The sequence below is a fragment of the Electrona antarctica genome (assembly GCF_951216825.1).
Source record: "Electrona antarctica genome assembly, chromosome: 13".
In the NCBI taxonomy this organism is placed as follows: domain Eukaryota; kingdom Metazoa; phylum Chordata; class Actinopteri; order Myctophiformes; family Myctophidae; genus Electrona; species Electrona antarctica.
Genome location: NC_136794.1, coordinates 20,377,441 through 20,396,879, shown reverse-complemented (window position 1 = coordinate 20,396,879; position 19,439 = coordinate 20,377,441). Strand labels below are relative to the sequence as shown.

Below are 19,439 nucleotides of genomic sequence, written 5' to 3'. Positions count from 1 at the left end.
CGGTTTACTTTTTGTGTAGAGTACAATACTCTTACATGTTACGGTAAATTACTAGTGTTGAGAGTGATTGGTTGGTGCAAGTGGTTCCCAAGTATTGATGTTCCATGTCAAAGACATATGGTCGGAATGACTGCATCACACTGGTGTCCTGGTACATTTGTTTCATGGTACAGTACCCTTTGATGTTGACATGTAAGCAAAGGGAGATGTTTGTGCATTTATTTGAAGACATTTCTTTTTGGGACATATATAGTTACACTAGGAAATTCATATAGTGAGCAGTAATTTATCTTAGACGTAATTGTTTTGACACAAATCCACATTGGTGATCATTTATTGATTTTTCACATTTGACAGCTATGGTCACAATTTAGTGTCAAAATGCTAACCTGTTACCACGTGAAACCAAGACGTTTCTTTGCCTCGTGAATATCAGAGGTCTCATGAAGATCTTTGATATTTTGGGTTGTACCACAGATATATGTTGGCATCTCAACACCAGTAACATCATGAACCAGGTAGCTAGGTCTAACTCCACCAAAAATGGGTCCAAGACCACCTCCAATTCCTTCCCTGGCTGCTTTGCGTAGTGGAAGGACATTTCGCTTGGCCTCTGCTGCAGTTTTGATCACATGCTTTGCATATTGTCGGAATTGTTTCTCCTCTTCAACGACAACGTCTGTATTCTTTGCTTCAAACTCCTGTTGCGCTGTTCTCAGTTTCCGGCCCATGGCACATTTTTCAGCCTATAAATTAAAGAATGAAAATGGTTACTTGAAGCTTGAAAGTTCATACTTGTCTCTGAAGCCAGTTTTGTGGCAGTTAAAGTTAGGTTAAGTGATACATTGAGCATTTTCAGGTTGGGATACCAATTTTATCCAAGAGAACTCAGAATACAGATTAAACAATCAAGAAATGAGCAGACAATATTGGAACTGGAACATTAAAAATGAAGCTGATAAATATAAAAATATCACTTCCTTATCTTTAATTAAAGAAAAAGAATGACAATAATGCTACTGGTATTGAAGTGCAATTTTAACCGCCTAAATTTCAATATGATGAAACAACTCAGAAGCTCCAGCACCCTCTTGGCACAGGATATGTTTTGCAAAATTGAATAAAAGTCCAAATAGTTCATGGTTGAGTTGACAAACTGCATTACTATTAGTATGCATTAATTCATTAGAATATAAAAATGGTAATGCATTACTAAGTTTACTAACCCCATGTGAAAAAGTAATGCCTTATTAGTTTGTTACTCATGGAAGTTTATGCACTGTTTGATATAGTCACCATTCTGGGCATTACCATTTGATTGACGTAGTGGCCTTGTAAAATTCTTTCACCCTCTATCTTTTTTTGAGCCTTCAATTGTTGCTTCTCAAAGAATAGACGATCAGCCTCTTTTCTGGCCTGTAGAATGTCCACTGAATTCTGTTGTTCTGCCAGATTATTCTTCTCCTTTTCTTGCCTCTGATGAAAATGTAGATGAAAAGTGCCATGTACACATTTAGTTCACATAAGGGAAAAATGAAAAATCAACTTAGTATACTTTGGAATATTCATCAAAATGCAATGTGACTAAATTATTTACCATCAGTTCCCTATGTGCAGTAATTGACTTCAACATTGCATCCTTAGTGTCATCTCCCTCCTTCTGTTTCTGTGCCCGTTTAGCTTCTCGCTCAGCGATGGCCTTAGCGATCAGTTGTTCTTCGTCAACGACCTGCTCCTGTTTTGTGGCTGTTAGTTTGTCGATGATCTTATCCCTGAGCATCTGAGCCTCTCTGAAGGATAAAATCAGCATGAGGTGAAGCTATATTACATCATTGTAAAAAATAAAGTAAGTAAGCCTTGCCGAGCCATGAGGCCCATAGCTCAGGAGCCTATCTCCTGTTTCTGTAGCGTGAGGCAGCTTGATGTACAAGTACACCCCCTGGACATGACACTAGTATGTCGCAGGGACTTACCCCCAATCCAACCCTTTATGCTGAGTTCCAAGCAGGGAGGCATTAGGTCCCATTTTTCAGAGTCTTTGGTATTGTATGACCCGGCCAGGGATCAAACCCCGACCTCCCAGTCTCAGGGCGGGCACTCAAACCACAAGGCCACTGAGCTGGTACATCATAGGTACTTGCATAATATTTAATGAATTTGGCTCATAGCTATTATCCAAGGTGAATCGGAATAAGTGAAACTGTAACAAGCTTCACTATCTGCATCACCACATTATAGGTAGCTGAGCAATTGTGATTTGGGTTTTCTGTGGATGTCCTGTTGTAGGTTTCAAAGTCATGCTCTAAAAACCTTACGTGAAGCCCTTCACTTGTACTTACCTAAACAACTCTGCCTCTTTGTCTCTCCTTAACTGCATTATTTTTTGTTTTGCAGCAACAAAACATTTCCTTTGCTCATCTTCCATCTCCTGTTTTTGTGCATCTATTGCTTTTATGATATCTTTGCTGGAGAGGTGCTCCTGTAAGTACATCACGTGTATTTTATAATATTAGTACAGAGTTAACATTTGGTTGTTTTCCTTTAGAGTGTATAATAAAATCTCAAATGTATATAGCGCTTTTCTAAATACCCAATGCTTAAATGCATTAAGATGCATGTCAACATTTAAACAATAACTCTTGCTCAAACCTCACCAAATGAGACTGCATGATGTTTCTCTTCTGCTGTAATTGGCTTTGCTTCTCCATGCTTTGCTCCCATAGATAAAGTTCCCGAAGTTGATGGATTTCCTCTCCCTCTTTCTTGTCCTCTAGTTTTTCTCTCTCTCTCACCAGCTCATGTTCCTTCATCCTTAGGATTAAAAGAAAAAATTATGATAAGAATAACCTTTATTTAACCAAGCAAGTTATTAAGAACAAATTATTTACAATCTTGAGGGAGAGGGGAATAAAAGAAAATCAACATTCAGGTTAAAAGCAGGAAGAAAGAATAATAAAAATCAATAATTAAAATAAATCAATTAACAAACAAATACATGCCAGAACTAACTCTCCGATGGACAGCAGCCTTCCAGAAGAAACCCAACTCAGCCAGGCTCTTGAAAGGTACCAGGAAGAGGGACCATATTAAGGGACCATATTACTCAGGTTGGCTGACTTGAGGGTTCTAGCTGTCCCAAGGGTTAAAGTAAACTCAAGTCCAGGGGTGACCATGCCTTTGCTGTTGCAGTCCCTATACGGTACTTTGTTCTTTATTAATGCATTTAATTTGACTTGAATATTTTCCAGAAATTTACAAATAATTCAGTTGCACTTTCTTGGAAGTTTTGTTTAAGTAGACTTACTGATGTTTCAAATCTTCTGCAACAGCCTGCCTCTCAAGCCTGTTCTGAAGTGTTTTCTGCTGCTCCACTTTCAAAGCTTCATCCTCTTGGGATTTGATTCTGGCCATGAATTCTTTATCTACATCCTTAGAATTGTTCTGAATTCTTTGCTTCAGTTCGACCTGTGCATCCCTCTCCTTCAAAACTTCAGTCAGCAAGAGTGCACTCTGCAAAACAAGTACATAATGGTTGAATTGCCCCTTAACATTAGACTCCAGTAACATTTTAAAAGGTTGTTCCAGTTATTGTACAAACATGAAATCTTTTGACGCGGTCAGTTTGATAATATTGCTGAGCCTTGGCTTTTGCAATAGCCTCCTTCCTCTTCTGTGCTTGATATTTGGCCTCTTCTATATCAGTTGATTTTCTCTGTTCTTCCTCGATGGCCTCCCGAATCTTCTTTGCCTCAAGTTTCTTTTGTCTTTGACCCTATAACAAATTTATGTTTTATACACAGTGATGGAAGAAGTGCTCAAATTCGGTGTAAAAATGCTTATCACAGAATGGCTATTCAGAAAAATATATACTATATTACTGAATTATAATTATTGATTCATTACTTCACTTAAATATTCAATTCAATTCAATAGCCTTTATTGTCTCTGAGGAGAAATTTGTCTTGGGCACCAAGAGACAGCGTTATACATTACATACATACATACACACACAGTTCATAGTACAAAAAATACAGTTCATAGTACAAAAAATAATTATCCTACCCACACTGTGCAAATATATCAAGGTTCAAGTATTGCAGTATTGCACTCTCCCAGTAGTTAGTTATCTGTTATTGAGTGCTTTGATTGACAGTGGAACAAAAGATAATTTATATCTGTTTAGCTTGTAGAATGGTGATCTGTACCGTCTGCCAGACGGCATCAACTCATATTCCTTATGGAGGATGTGGTTCGGGTCTCGGGTGATTTTGAGGCCCTGCTGCTTCCTCACTGTACTCTCAAATATCTCTTGAAGAGAACATGGGGGCTGCATGCCTATGATTTTCCCAGCCCTCTTGTCTAGGTTTTGAAGTTGGGATTTGAGTTTGACGGACAGGTTACCAAACCATGTGGTGATGCCATAACGGATAACGGATTCTATGTTTGCTCTGTAGAACAGTAGCATGATGTTTGTTGCCACGCCATGGACCCTGAGCCGTCTCAGAAAGTGCATGCGCTGGTTAATTCGGGAACAGACGGAGTCAACTTGTTTGGCCCAGTTTAATGTCATGACATTCAAAGTTAAGTCTGCAAATATGTCAAATATGCAGTGAAGTAAAAACTACAACATTTCCCTCTAGTAGAGATGTAGTGGAATGCAAAAGTAACTTTCCACTTTGTTTTCAGTGCAACGCTCACGTTGCTCAGTGCAGTCAAGCCAATAAAGTAAACTTACAGAAATGGTGTTGGACCAGAATTTCACCATCTCTTTGGAGCACAGATGCATGGCCTCTCGTTGTTGTGCTGCATCTCTGGTGCGTTCCTTTTGATTATTGTACTGGTTTGAAGTTGAACTACCTTGAATTCGAAGCCATTCGGCTTTGGGCAAAACAGTGACGTGACGAAGATCTGGTAGTTGCATTTCCCCATTGTCTACCTCACCTGAGGACATTCAAAATAAACAAAATGTAAAAATACATAGGCCTACAGTTTCAGACGAAAGAATCTGTGGCATAAAACAATACAATATCAAGGATGATGATGATGGCAACAAACAGGAGTTAACAAGACTAAATAATAACAAATAGGCCTACCAACACAAGATTTGAAAACAAGCACAATTTAAAAGTGTTCAGAATTGTGTTGTTGACAGAATTGATTACAAATTACATTGATAACAAATCCATATTATCTTCACTTTCCTCTCACCTTTCATGCTGAAACCTCTCCTTTGACCTCGCTGTAGCAATGCTGCCATAATATAGGCTACACTACATGGGTATTTATACAAAATTATCTACAGCATTTGAAAATCTTGATGTATCATGACAGTTGTGGATAGCTTAATGTATGTCCTCACTTCTAAATTTAAAACAAAGAGGTTTCCTCAAAGTACCCAGTATCAGGGGAAAAATTGCTAATTTGTTAGCGTTTCTAAGCAACGGTTAAACCAATGACAAAGCAGGCTGCTGGTCAACAGTAGACTCTCTTTGCAGATGAGTAACGCTGGGACAGAGGATAACCAGCAGATGGCGCCATTACTTCTGGTTTTATGCTTCATTCATTACCAACCACATACCATTCATTCATCCCACCTACCAAATCACAGAGGCAGAAGCCTACTTCCCTAGCTCTGGTCCATAGCTCTAATGCGTTGCGAGCTATGGACCAGAGCTACTAATTACCTATCTCAAAGCCTGGCATGTCATGTGAGAGTCAATGTCAGGTGACTTTACTGTGTGTGTTGAACTTTCACATAATTTGGTGTGAATGGCTCGACCAGGTCTACATCTGAATTAGGCTGCTTTGCGATGGCTACTTCTACTTGTGCAAATGGCAAATGCAATGTTAAACAAAAAGGTAGGACTCGGGGAGTAGGCACCCGGACCTTATTGTTTCGGCAAACAAACTGCCTTCTTCAGGGTAAAACATAAAATCATTAGGGACGAAACCTGCTACGTATGCAACAGAGACGTCCTAGATAAAAACCGGATTTGCGAGTTGTAGACTGACGGGTTCAGGCCTGATCTAATGTCTACCACAAAGGATGAAGAGGCGGGTTTACTTATAAAGGGGCAGTCTTTCCCTGTGTAACTAACCATTCAAAACGTTCACGGGAGCTGTGTCCATCAATAAGACTCCTACCCATTCAACAGAAGTTGTGCACCAAGCTACTGAGAACGAGAAAACTGCAAAATGGCTCCGATAATCATCAAAAGTATCTTAATTAGCGAAAGTGTGGATCCTTGCTGCAAGAAGATTTTGGAAGAGAATGGAATCCAAGTAACGGAAAAGCAAAATATGAACAAGGATGACTTGATGGCAGAGATAAAGGTAAAGTTGTATTCGGTCTCTGATGACTGCGTTCACACGCACTTACTTTTCCACAACAGCGTGCGTGACATGCATGCATATGAACTGCAATTACTGTTTTTTTGTCCTTTTTAGTTTTTAGTCGAGACTCAAGTTAAAGTAGCATTAGCATCAACAGTTATCCTAAAGGGAAAAAAATAGAATAAAAGTGTGAACATAATGCACAAATAAGCGACAAAGGCCACCCACACCACAAATCTTACATTATTAGGCTATATGTTTTGTACTTTTGTTTGAAGGTTGCACTTTAACCTCAGGATAAACGTTTACATTTTTGCGCTCGGTACCTTTCTTTTTTTTGTCAAAGAGAGAACAAAAATGGATTGCTCGGCTAGGACCGCCCTCGTGTACCATTAACTGATGCAACTGCATCCAAGGCTTGCTGCCACAGCCACAAATCCTCATCACTTTTGTTGTAGCCTATTGTAGTCCCTATGCCTGTCCCGATGCAGTTGGGCATGTTCGGTTACAAATGCTGTGATTTATTGGACTAAATGCAATAGTCACTATTGCATTTAGTCCAATAAATCACAGCATTTATGCACTATTGAATAGTGCATAACCAATTAGAAAAGACTAAACTACACAGTCAATAGTTTCATGTAAAATATTATATAACACAAGCTATAAATTGCTAATTATGCTGATAGACTAGACCAACACTGTTGTCACATGCCACGTTGTGCATAGATTTTTCATACTGTAGCTAATTTACATAAATCTCTAGGAGTATGATGGCCTTGTCGTCAGATCTGCAACAAAAGTAACAGCTGAAGTCATCAGTTTTGCTGACAACCTCAAAATCATTGGAAGGGCAGGGACTGGTGTGGACAATGTGGACGTTGATGCTGCCACCAAGAAGGGCATTATTGTCATGAAGTAAGTTTGAAATCTAGACTATACCCGAGGTCTGAAACACTTGTTTTTCTCTGTGTTGCCCATTGTATGTTCTTGATAACTTGCATTATGTTCCTTATTGTCAACTGAATAATGTTTGTTTCCCACAGCACACCAAGTGGCAACACGATCAGTGCTGCAGAGCTGACATGTGCCCTTTTGATGAGCCTCTCAAGGCAAGATTAATAACTGATTTCATGAAACAATTTGCATTTTGCAAGGTATTTTTGTTCTGCAGGGTGAGAGGTAGTAGTCCTTTCAGTATGGCGATACAATAATAGACAGTAGTCCAATGTAGGAAGTATGTGCAATGTAGTCAGTATTCAATGGTGGAAAAAGTACTCAAATGTTTTACTGAAGTAAAAGTATCGATACGACAATACTCATGTAAAAGTATGCTATTCAAAATTCACTTGAGTAAAAGTACAAAGATTTAGGCATCAAATGATAATATACTATACTATTACTATACAATTAGTAAATAGTATTTATTATGCAGAATGTCCCATTTTCACAAGTTTTCAAAATAGCAGATCTACAAGCTAACAACAGGCCACAATGCAACGTGTTGTGAGCTTGTAGTTCGGCTATTTTCAAATAGCTGATTCATAGACTTTTTTTTCTCCCAGGGGCATAATGCCAAACTGAGAGGGCACTGACATGTCTGATCTTCATGGCCTCCGTTAACCTCCTGCCCTGTGAAATGCTATTTTTCTGGCTCCAATTCACTCCCTTTTTAATGTATTGTTTGTTCCACAGTGTATAATTAAAAATTGCTTTATAATTTGATCACTACTCTTATCTTGATATTTCAGTACAATCATAAATGAGGGCCTGTTCCCTTATTGTGTTTTCTGAGTAACAAATAAAGGTTGAATTAATTAATACATACATTTTCTGTCCTGGACAATTCTGCATGCGCATTGTATGTGCATATCTGAATATAGGGCATACTTTTCCACACTGTACAACATACGTTATACTTTTTCCTCTCCACACATAACATTTTGATATATGTTTTCAGACATGTTCCCCAAGCTGCCATGTCAATGAAAGCAGGGAAGTGGGATCGCAAGAAGGTATATATTTTTTGGTTGCAGATACATACGGCATGCATGGAAATGTTGGCACATACTGTCTGTAAGCAATTACTGTCGCATGGTCTGCCCCATTGTTCATTCAGTCATCACTAATTAAATGTGATAACTTGAGTCTGTGCAGTTTTCAAGCTTCTGGACCAGGGACAATGTTTTGTTAATTATTTTGCAGTTCATGGGTGCAGAGCTGTATGGAAAAACCCTTGGAATACTTGGACTGGGAAGAATAGGAAAGGAAGTTGCAACTAGAATGCAGTCGTTTGGCATGAAGGTAGGTCATGAGATGACAGTGTTGTGTCCTTACATTTCTGTGGCATTTTAATTATTTTGTTAAAATCTCAACCGTATGTATACCCTTCCTTTCTTTATGACAGACTATTGGCTATGATCCAATCACTCCATATGAAGTGTCAGCCACCTGGGGTGTAGAGCAGATGTCGCTCGAACAGCTGTGGCCTCAGTGTGACTATATCACTGTCCATACTCCCCTAATGCCTGCCACAACTGGTAAGTTTTGATAAGAAAACAACATTATTATTTTTAGGGCCAACTCAAATGCTGGTTCTACATTAAATATCCAATTACAATCTTTTCTCCAAGGTTTACTTAATGATACCACATTTGCCAAGTGCAAGAAAGGAGTGAAGGTTGTGAACTGTGCACGAGGGGGCATCATTGATGAGGCTGCTCTCCTTAGAGCTTTGGAGTCTGGACAGTGTGGAGGAGCAGGCCTCGATGTCTTTGTTGAGGCAAGGATATTCAGTACAATGTTTATAAACAGGTTAAAGATACTGTAATCTTACCACATCTTACTTCATGCATATATCATTTGGCCACAGGAACCACCAAAGGACCGTACACTGGTGGACCACCCCAATGTTATCAGCCTTCCTCACCTGGGAGCCAGCACCAAGGAGGCACAGGCTCGTTGTGGACAAGACATTGCCCTACAGATTGTGGACATGGTGAAGGGCAAGAGCCTTGTTGGAGCTGTGAGTTATTTTGCAACAAAGCAGGGTAGAAGTCTTAAAGTAGCTATAAGTAATAATATATCAATATATTTTCTATTAATTATTTTTGTTTTCAGACAGCCAGCAATGGATTAAAATAATAATAATAGCTCAGATTTATATAGCGCTTTTCTAAGTACCCAAAGCGCTTTACATAAAACAGTAGGAGCAACTTTAATTCAAGAAATAAAAACAACGGCAAGTAAAATGTCTGCTAGGCTAAAGCAAGGGATGGGGGGACATCTTAACCAGACCTCAGCTAGGGAAGGCTATCATCAAGAGGTGGGTTTTGAGTGATGCTTTGAAGGAGAGGAGGGAGGGGGAAACTCTGAGATGATTGGGGAGTTCATTCCAGAGGTTGGGGCAGAGACATAGAAGGCCCTGTCCCCCCAGGTGCGGTACTTGGCCTTGCGGACCCTCAGGAGGTTGGCGTCACTGGACCTGAGGGGGCGTAGCAACGCAGCAACGCCCTGCACATAGAAACAGACAGACACACACACACACACACACACACACACACACACACATTAAAACCTGACCAGTACAACCACAGTCTTATACTGTTGGCCACTAAGCAGCTCCAGGGGGAGCAGTTGGGGGTTCAGTGCCTTGCTCAAGGGCACTTCAGCTGTGTCGGGCGAGTGATGACAATCACTTCCCCACCCAGATGTTTCCTGCCCGTCCGGGGAATCGAACCGGCAACCTATAGGCAACAAGGGCGCTTTTCTAACCCTTAGGCCACCGCTGCCCCTGATGAGGAAGAAGATGAGGAATAATGCATTGAATTTGACTGACCACTTCCTGATTTGCTAGTCATTTGCCGACAGAAAACGTTGGACCAATGACAAAGGTTCTAGGAAAATCTTTGAATGCAGACTGCGGCCCCTAGAGGTGTAATGGAGACAAAAAAATGTGGGCAGCGTTTAACCCATTGCTGGCTGTCTGAAGAAAAAAAAATCACATCCGTGTGAACTGAGTGGTGCAATGTCCCCCCCCCCACCCCTCTCTCTCTCTCTCTCTGTCTCTCATTAGCAGGCAACCAGCCGATTCGACCGTTTGCGGCAACAGTGCAGCACTATCTCTCTCTCTCTGTTTCTGGCACAACAGCGCCACTTTTGCCCCTACTGGTACTCATGAATAGTCACATAGGTGACATTGCTGTTCCTTGGAGTGGTTGCACCACTCAAAAAAGTAATTAAATACAACGAACCGAGCCGTCTTGTCTGAACTAGCGGGTACATTTGGTTCCACTGCCAAGTTAAATTACGTACGTGTCTTATCTACAGCCAGCGAGCGAACAGGCTTTTATTTTTTATCAAAGCTGTTGTCCTGCGTGTCCAAAATGAAGTGATTGGAACAACTGGAAACAATCTCCAGGTACTTCGAACGCATTTTGTTTACACCTCATCTACACGGGCAAAAAGTGAGCATCCCGATGGCGATAATGTGCGAAAAACTGTCCTGATAATGGAGCATTGGTCATTGCTTGCAACGTAACCTGAACCAATCAAAATAACCAATAAATAATGGCGTGTAGATCTCTCAAAAAATAAGTGTTTGGGGCCACGAAAGCTTGCTCAAATAGACTATGCAAGTCAATATAGGAGTTGTGACGACGTACAGATCCAAAATATTCCACTTTATCCCTGAAAGAGTCGACATGTACAGTCAGTGACTGAATTAATTATCTATCGTCTCTGTGAGGTTGAAATGAATTATGGTAGTAGTATGAATGATTATACAGCCTAGGCTATATATATCTATACACAATGAATATTAATTAATGGAAAGAACATAAGAAAGGGACAACTTTATTAGAAAAAACAAGTAAAATAAGAATAAAAACCAATAAAACCGTGCATGTAACAAGTTAAAAACACATCAGCTAGGAAATGCAATTCTGAACAGGTGGGTTTTCAGTGCGGTTTTGAAGGAGGGGAGTGAGGTGGCATGTCGGATGTGTTTGGGGAGAGCATTCCACATGGTGGTACGCATGTCAATATCCCAAGGTTGGCAGGTCTGCACTAGTAGCCTGAAGACGTTTTTTGGTCCACAACAAAACCTTCCTGGAAGAAGTGGCATTCTGTGGTTTCCACTTGCCAGGTTGCCTCAGGGACAGCAATGCACAATACGTTGTCGCCAAAGTAGTAGAGAAACTTCATCTGGGCATCTGAATCAAGCTACTATGAAAGATGCTATTTAAATTCTTTATTAAGAGACTGTCAATGGCCAGTCTTTGTATACTTTATATTTCCATTTTATAGAGTATCTGAGCTATTTTCTTGTTTTTATCTTTATATTATGTATGTGTGTTGATTGTATGTAAAAATCAATACACAAATTACACATACTTTGTAAATAAAATAAATTATACTGTGAAAGAGGTGGTGGCAATTTGAACTTAACATGGAATGTGGGCCTAAATCAGTGGATTAATGTCACATGCATTTAATTTATTTAAACTGTCTTGAAATAATGTGTCTACATTTTATAAATAATAATGTTCTGCATGTGATCTTGTCCCAATACAGGTGAATGCACAGGTTTTGGCAAGCACATTCTCCCAGGAATCACATCAGTGGATCACACTTGGAAAAGCCATCGGAGCTGTGCTGCAATCATGCAGTACTTCCAAACATCCGTTCAGCAATGTGCAAATCACCACTCGTGGTAGGAACTTGAATGTCATAAAGTTGTACACTTACACTACTTATTCTGACCAACTGTACGTTAGAGCAGAAGATGTACATTTAATACAAGGCTAGTTTCATTTTTGAACTTTGAATGAGGAATACAACGAGAATATCCTGTCATTGGCGGATGGCCCTCTAATGTTGGTCTTCAACTCCCTCTGGTGGTGTAATGTTAAAATGTAGGCCTACTAACAATGGAATTTTACATTAACACGTTCTCTACTATTATTACTATTACTACTATTATTATTATTATTTAACAGAATAAAGAGCCTTTTAACACTTTCTTTTTTTTAACCCAAAATTACTTACAGCAACTATAATCCCCTGATCACCATCTTCAAATTAGTCCATTCCATGGCTGAGCCTTTGAACTTTTGATTCAATTGTATCTATAAATATCAGTAATTTGTAATAACAAATGCATTATTTTGTGAAGTAGGCCTAGACCAGTTTTAAAATGTATTTAACTGATAGTTACTATGCTACAGAAACATACTTAAATTCATCATTCAGTTATTTTCTGTTGCCCTTAATCTGATGTTATATCCTAGAACGAGTGGTACAGGTAAAAATTTTGATAACTCCGTCCCGAGCCAACCGCAGCTCTGAGTGGGGTTTTGCAGTAAAACGCTTATTTTGATCACTCCACAGTGTTTTCCCCAAATGGGCAGCCGTAGTGGGCTACTTTGGATGACATCACAGGTGAAATCTAATTTTCCAAGACTCCCGGAAGTACAAATACTGGACAGTATCTAGTCATAATGAAAGACATATCTACTAAAACTAATTGAGCGATCAAAATAAGCAATTTACTGCAAAACCCAATTTGGGCTTTGTGCCCTCAATTCGTTTTTGACAACACTTAATGCCAAGTTACCTTGTACCTAAAGTTACGAAATGGTCAAGGGTCAGTATATTGATTTCACTTGGAATTGTTTGTCAACTGTAGCATAAATGTAACTTAATTCTGTTTATTACACTCACCAGGTGATTGCTTGAAGACTTCCACTGGTTTCATGACTTCAGCTGTAATGGTTGGGTTGCTCACTGGTGAATCCAACAGATGCCCAAACCTCGTAAATGCACTGACCATAGCTAAGGAGTCTGGAATTATGGTACAAACTCCAGTCCAGTTTAAAGAGTTTCAGTTTGTTATCAAACTAGTAATGACCAAGTCCTGAATTACAAGAATCTCATCAGATACATGTGTTTACTTATTTTAGGTAAACCAAAGCCATAACAAGTCCGAGGGGGCTTCCTATGGTGTGTGCGAGGTGCATGTGTCCACCAATGGCTCCAGCTACAAAGCCAGTGGGTCATTTCAAGGAGGCATGCCCGTTCTGATGGAGCTGTGTGGCAGTGTGTTCCGGCAGTCTGTCTCGCTCACTGGCAACCTTCTGTTCTTCAAGGCCTCAGCCAGTCCTCAGCTCCTGCAGTCATTGGCTGGTAAGAGAATCAATGTTGTCGTCGCCATTCTGACAAGCCAGAAGGCAAAGACTATTGTGTGTGTGTGTGTGTGTGTGTGTGTGTGTGTGTGTGTGTGTGTGTGTGTGTGTGTGTGTGTGTGTGTGTGTGTGTGTGTGTGTGTGTGTGTGTGTGTGTGTGTGTGTGTGTGTGTGTGTGTGTGTGTGTGTGTGTGTGTGTGTGTGTACAGCTGAGCTCATATTGGACATCGATCAGAATGGATTTTGCGTGCACATTCCCAGTAAACAAAGGAAGACCCCCAACCCTATATAACTCTTTAACTGTAGGTCGTACAATCAAACCTTTTCCCCTGGATTCCTTGGGGTGTAGTCATAACTTCACACAGCACCATGCCGTTTCACCAGTCTTTTTACCACGAGCGTCGAGCACACGCCTGTGCGTGCCCGTGAGACTGTAGTTCCCATACTACTGTCTCATTGCTACATGTATGATACCTAATACCACTGTAGTAGTAGCCTAGCATGCAGATTTGTTGTTGGTAGGCTACTTTGAGCTCCCAACACATAGGTGTTGGAAAGTGTCGAAAACTTGTAGTGAGGTGGTGTCGAAAGCCGACCTGGCAAGTTGGTTTCGACCGTTTGATACGGATGGCAACGTGGTGACAGATGGGGGGTAGTTATAAGTGTTTGCGTTTTTTTCGTGCGTTTTGCGAATCTGAATCCGCAAAAAAAAAACGACACATCCTTTCGCACATTGAGTGCGAATTATTTAAATTAGTTTCCAACGAAATTGAGTGGAGCAGCAGCAGTGAGGATGATCCCTTGATCTGTGTGTTCAAAGATCCCTCCGATCATTTTCAAATATGTTTGATATTTATCTGTATGCTACTGTATGGAACAGTGCAGCGGGGGGGACTGAGAAAACAGATGCAAGGGAGGGGGGACCGCAATGCTGTCGGCAGAGTGATCTCTCTCTCTCACACACACACACACACACACACACACACACACAGACTGACAGTCCCAAGAATATGCTATTATCGCTATAATGTCCATAGAGAAGCTTTTAAACTCTTGTATAACTTATATAACTTGCGTGGTATTCCTCCAACCAAAGCGTGTGGAGCCGATAAACATAACAACTTTGCAGTTTGCATGGATGAGACGTAGCAGCTGCCTGTAATAAAGTCTACTATTCCTCTCTCTCTGTTTTTATTGCAAGGCGCAACTGAGAAGTTAATAGATGCGATGTCTCTCTCCCCCTCTGTGTCTCTCTGCATTCTTCCACTGTGTGTGTGTGCGCGCGCAAAGTACTTTGTGCTCTGCCATAGCCACTTGCCCATTTGTGATAACCAATGCCATCACATTTTGTGATGATGGCAAGTTGAAGGAGTGGTTTTTTTGCAAAACTAATGGATTCAGAAATGTGGGGAATTTTGCCTTATATAGGTTAAGGGTACCATCACCTATTTATTTTAGCATTTTTCAATATGTTCCCCTACTTTTTATATGATATTACTAATATACAGTATATTTCTGAAATAGTTAAAGAGTTTCTGTTGCAATTTGTTTGAGGTTAACCCCTATAATGCCGATATACTAATAGGGGCATGCTACAAATGTCATTGCTGTGACATTTGTCACAGCGCTGTGACAGCAATGTGACATTGCGAGAGAGAGACAGGTGGGAGACCTGCGCTTCGAGGAGCACCCTTTTCTTGTTACTTTTCAGTTATTTATGCTAAGCGTTAGTATATGCACATTTGCATCTAGGCACTTTTTTCTACCTTTACTTATTGTAAACATTTATTTAAAGCCCCTGACATTTTCTCTTTCATGTAAACTGTTGTTTCCCACTAAGTGCACATTATGCTTTGCTAATTAAACATTACATTTTCTTATTTCCCTCTTGGATGAGACGGGAAGTATAATGTTACTAAGACTAGTTAAGATATATTACTATCAGTTATCTTTTGTCATTGTTTTTTGTCTAGGTTTACTGGCCACAGCAGGAGTGGGGATGGAATCGTTCAGTGCTCCTGCAGCCAAAACTGGAGATTTGTGGTATTGCATGGGGTTGTCTTCTCTCCTTGGAGACCTCGGCGCCTTGAAGCCTTTGGTCAAAGAGGCAGTGCAGCTCACCATTTAAACGACCAGGGCAACACTTGCAATTACAATACAATGCTGTAATTACATTCAGTATCTGAAAAGCTAACAATTAAAGATTGTTTGTGTAGCCTATTTCAAACAGTCCATCTTGTTCTCACAATTCAAATACTTCGGTTTACTTATGATGTCAACTTGTTTAGAAGCTGATTACATAGAGATTGGAGATCATTTTGATTAACAATTAATTATAATGTATAGATGTTTACAGTACTTGTGTGTGCTTTTTGAACTAAACCTCTTAATTAAACAAATTATAACATGTGTTCTGTGTTTATTTTGTTTCAAATGCTTTACTGCATTTATAATTTATTTAAATTTGCTGGGTTTTTAGAAAAATGTTTTAAGACCACTGTAGTAGCCTATAAATTGTTATGGTGCTGCATTGTATTAAACTGCATAATATTATTCAACGTTCTTAATCTTTTTGGCGCTTAAGCCTACAGCCTTGATTGCTGTAGAATGGGTCCAAACTGCCATGGCAACCAATGGGAGACTGAATATATAGGCCAGGGCAATGGCTTCTCGGGATGCCTCAGTGAAGGCTATACGCACAGTGAAGTATTGTTAGCCTGCGAGCTTCTTTAAAACTATTGGCGATCCATCCATCGATGAGTGCATATCACGAGTCTGGAATGGGGAATGGGTTTAGAATAAGCCTATTATGAAAATAACGCGTCGTTGGGTGATTCCTGTGACCAGTTGCATGGCTATTTGCAGCGACTGGCGCCCGAATATGGAGCAGCAGCCGGCGCCTTTCAAACAACAGACAGATACCAAAATAGGACAGGAGAGAACGTCCTGAGAGCTAATTTGAGGTTCATGTTTATAGAAGAGTGTCGCACTGGCTCGAAGGGACAGGCCAAATTACATTGTTGAACAACAGCGAGCCATTCATGGAATACGGTAGAGGTAAGCGCTACTACTACTATCTACTATCTCTAGTTAAATTACTACATTTAGACCTACTTAAGAATTAAGAATAGAACAGTCGCTAAAGTCTCGACTTAAAATGATAGGAAAATCTAAGGAACATTTAATAAAGTTATTTAAAAAATGCAATGACGCAAGGTTGCTATTGAATTATAAATGCGAATGTGATACGTCTAGTCCATTATTATTCCCTTATCAAGCATTACGGTCATAAATAATCCACGCCTTTATTTATTAAGCCATTAAGTGTCTCATTTTTAATTGTTTTACAGTTGCCATGTCCGCTATACAGATCCGAAGTTACAGATACGAGTTCTGTGATAATGATCATGCCAGCGAGATATTGGGTGCGCTGAAGAAATTCTACGATGATGGTGTGTTTACAGACGTTACCCTGCAATGTGCCACGGGACAGGTTTTTCACTGTCACAAGGCAGTTCTGTCAGCTCGGAGCTCCTATTTTAAAGCCATGTTCACAGCTGACATGAAGGAGCGGTCAAATGATATCATCAAAATGACGGGGATTGATTATGATGTTCTCCTTGCCTTGGTGAACTACATTTATACTGCTCAAGTCTGCATCACTGAGAGCAACGTGCAGAGCATGTTGGAAGCTGCTGACCTTCTGCAGTTTATCTCCTTGAAGAAGGGATGTGAGGGATTTCTTGGTCGTTTTCTAGACGTGGACAACTGCTTGGGCATAAATGCCTTTGCTCAGCTGCACGTCTGTCCTGCCCTGGAGAGAGAGTCTCGCAGGGTCATCCTCAGCAGGTTTGAGGAGCTCATTCACCAGGAAGAATTCCTAGAGCTGGACCATGACAAATTAAAATCAGTTTTGGCTGCTAAGAACCTCAACGTATGGAAAGAAGACCTTCTGATAGATTCTGTGGTCAACTGGGTCACCTATGACTTAGATAATCGTATTTGCCATGTCAAGGACCTGCTGCATTCCATCCATCTGGAGCTAGATGAGATCTACTTCAAGGCTACTCTGCAAAGACGGTGTTTACTGGGTAACGATGGGCTTAAACCTGTAATCACTCAGGCTTTAAAGTCCAGCCGCAAGGAAATGGCTGCAAATGTCAAGAAAATGTCTTCAAGCATGTATATCATTGGAGGATACTATTGGCACCCCCTTTCTGAAGTTCACATATGGGATCCAATAAGCAACACATGGGTACAGGGACAGGATATGCCTGACCATAGAAGAGAGAGCTACAGTGTAAGTTTACTAGGGGGAAATATCTATGTGACGGGTGGTTACCTGACCAACACCATTGAGTCGCTGGACACAGTTTCAATCTATGACTGTGACTACAACGAATGGACTGAGGGATGTCCCATGATTACAGCTAGATACTACCATTGCTCTGTGGCTTTACTCGGCTGCATTTATGTCATCGGAGGATATACAGGAGGCGTTGCCATTAAGGAGACCGAATTCTATGATCCTTTAAAAAAGAAATGGTTCGCTGTGGCCAAGATGATACAAGGTATACAATAATAATAATTATATACGTTATTCATTGTGTGTACTGTACACAATAACTGATGATAAACTGCAAAAAATTTAATGATTTCTTGTTCTCCAAAGGTGTAGGTAATGCTACTGCTTGTGTAATGGGAGAGAGAATTTATGTAACTGGAGGTCATTATGGATCCAGAGGAAGCTGCACCTATGAAAAGATCCAGGTTTATAGGCCAGACATCAATGAGTGGAGCATCGTTACTATAAGCCCTCACCCAGGTACAGTACATGTATGAGAACATTTAACATGAAGACTGCAGATGCATGCAGTAACATAATCAGTGTTCATTTAACTGTGAGAGTTTGCAAATCTGAGGATATTACTATATGTATAGTGAATACTGATTTCCCAATGTGTTTCCCCCCCCAGAGTATGGCCTCTGCTCTGTATCTCTCAACAATAACCTGTATTTAGTGGGTGGACAGACTTCCAGCACAGACTGCTATGACTCCAAGAGAAACGAATGGAGGCCGATGTCAAGCATGAAGGAGAGAAGGATGGAGTGTGGGGCTGTCGTAATAAATGGTTGCATTTATGTGACAGGGGGGTACTCCTACTCTAAAGGGACATATCTCGAGAGCATTGAGAAATATGACCCTGACCTGGACACGTGGGAGATTGTAGGAACCCTCCCCAGCCCAGCCAGATCACATGGATGTGTTTGTGTTTACAGTGTTTAGTGTCAATTCTTTAATACAATAACTGTGCCATATTAACACTTTTTTAAAGCCAAAGGTTACCCCCACATAGGGACACATAACCAGCTAACCAACTCAGGAGAATCTTGTTGTTTTGCTTTTCCCTTCAAAACGTACATACAAAATACAAACAGCCACAGAAGTGACAGAACATGTATAACCTACCATTATGTTCACGTTTGATTAGTTTTCATTTCAGTTACTTTACAGAGTTGAGAGTGGTATAATTAATTGGAAATAGAAATAAAAATATGAGGATTTTAAACCCTGGTATTATGCACCAAAGTGCACTGAGACACCAGCAGTCTCTTTATTATTGTTTGTTGTGTAGTCTAAGAAAGACCTAGACTATAGTATAGAGCCATATTTCTGCAATGCCATAAAATAAATCATTACAATTGAGAAATGAGTGATTCCTGTCTCAAAGTATTGCAGTAAGCTTAGCTATAGAATACATATTTATTTACATTAAAAGTAATAGGATCGATAACATCAATACTAAAAACTATAAATATGTTTGACGTTCAGTTTTTCAGCTTACAATCGACTATGGTTTAGCCACTTAAATTAATTGTTAAATGATTGCCCATCTTTTCAGTGCACACACAATATGGCCT

The 19,439-nt window shown here is 40.1% G+C and overlaps 3 protein-coding genes across 4 annotated transcripts; 2 read left to right on the top strand and 1 right to left on the bottom strand.

Moving 5' to 3' along the window:
- Positions 1–20: 20 nt before the first annotated feature.
- Positions 21–5,866, bottom strand: cfap210 (cilia and flagella associated protein 210). Of its 2 annotated transcripts, none has more exons than XM_079518448.1 (9): positions 5,736–5,866; positions 4,736–4,941; positions 3,599–3,772; positions 3,305–3,510; positions 2,655–2,811; positions 2,340–2,479; positions 1,598–1,790; positions 1,312–1,476; positions 21–746 (listed from the first exon to the last, which is right to left on the bottom strand). In XM_079518448.1, the coding sequence occupies exons 2-9, from the start codon at positions 4,919–4,921 to the stop codon at positions 393–395; spliced, it is 1,575 nt and encodes a 524-aa protein (XP_079374574.1). In that variant the 5' UTR covers positions 4,922–4,941; positions 5,736–5,866; the 3' UTR covers positions 21–392. The 2 variants fall into 2 exon arrangements, with proteins under 2 accessions (XP_079374574.1, XP_079374573.1); XM_079518447.1 differs by lacking the exon at positions 5,736–5,866 and adding an exon at positions 5,209–5,667.
- A 172-nt stretch (positions 5,867–6,038) lies between these two features.
- Positions 6,039–15,926, top strand: phgdh (phosphoglycerate dehydrogenase). The gene is made up of 12 exons (XM_079518449.1): positions 6,039–6,333; positions 7,100–7,251; positions 7,380–7,445; positions 8,294–8,348; positions 8,539–8,637; positions 8,741–8,873; positions 8,967–9,115; positions 9,206–9,358; positions 11,908–12,046; positions 13,060–13,187; positions 13,296–13,518; positions 15,491–15,926. The coding sequence occupies exons 1-12, from the start codon at positions 6,196–6,198 to the stop codon at positions 15,643–15,645; spliced, it is 1,590 nt and encodes a 529-aa protein (XP_079374575.1). The 5' UTR covers positions 6,039–6,195; the 3' UTR covers positions 15,646–15,926.
- A 567-nt stretch (positions 15,927–16,493) lies between these two features.
- klhl23 (kelch-like family member 23) lies at positions 16,494–19,405 on the top strand. Its single transcript, XM_079518347.1, has 4 exons — positions 16,494–16,574; positions 16,868–18,088; positions 18,190–18,342; positions 18,494–19,405. Exons 1-4 carry the CDS (start codon positions 16,559–16,561, stop codon positions 18,802–18,804), a joined length of 1,701 nt encoding a protein of 566 aa, XP_079374473.1. The 5' UTR covers positions 16,494–16,558; the 3' UTR covers positions 18,805–19,405.
- Positions 19,406–19,439: the final 34 nt, after the last annotated feature.

What these genes read in the sequence shown, in the direction of transcription:
- cfap210 (XM_079518447.1), bottom strand. Translation starts at nt 5,257, where the DNA reads ATGGCAGCATTGCTACAGCGAGGTCAAAGGAGAGGTTTCAGCATGAAA. An exon ending in GAGAGGTTTCAGCATGAAAG is followed by an intron (nt 4,942 to 5,208) that starts GTGAGAGGAAAG and finishes GAATGTCCTCAG; the next exon opens with GTGAGGTAGACAATGGGGAA. An exon ending in ACCGCGTCAAAAGATTTCAT is followed by an intron (nt 3,511 to 3,598) that starts GTTTGTACAATA and finishes CTTGTTTTGCAG; the next exon opens with AGTGCACTCTTGCTGACTGA.
- klhl23 (XM_079518347.1), top strand. An exon ending in TGTGGCCAAGATGATACAAG is followed by an intron (nt 18,089 to 18,189) that starts GTATACAATAAT and finishes TGTTCTCCAAAG; the next exon opens with GTGTAGGTAATGCTACTGCT. An exon ending in TACTATAAGCCCTCACCCAG is followed by an intron (nt 18,343 to 18,493) that starts GTACAGTACATG and finishes TTCCCCCCCCAG; the next exon opens with AGTATGGCCTCTGCTCTGTA.
- phgdh (XM_079518449.1), top strand. Translation starts at nt 6,196, where the DNA reads ATGGCTCCGATAATCATCAAAAGTATCTTAATTAGCGAAAGTGTGGAT. An exon ending in AAGGGCATTATTGTCATGAA is followed by an intron (nt 7,252 to 7,379) that starts GTAAGTTTGAAA and finishes TGTTTCCCACAG; the next exon opens with CACACCAAGTGGCAACACGA. An exon ending in GCTCCTGCAGTCATTGGCTG is followed by an intron (nt 13,519 to 15,490) that starts GTAAGAGAATCA and finishes TTTTTTGTCTAG; the next exon opens with GTTTACTGGCCACAGCAGGA.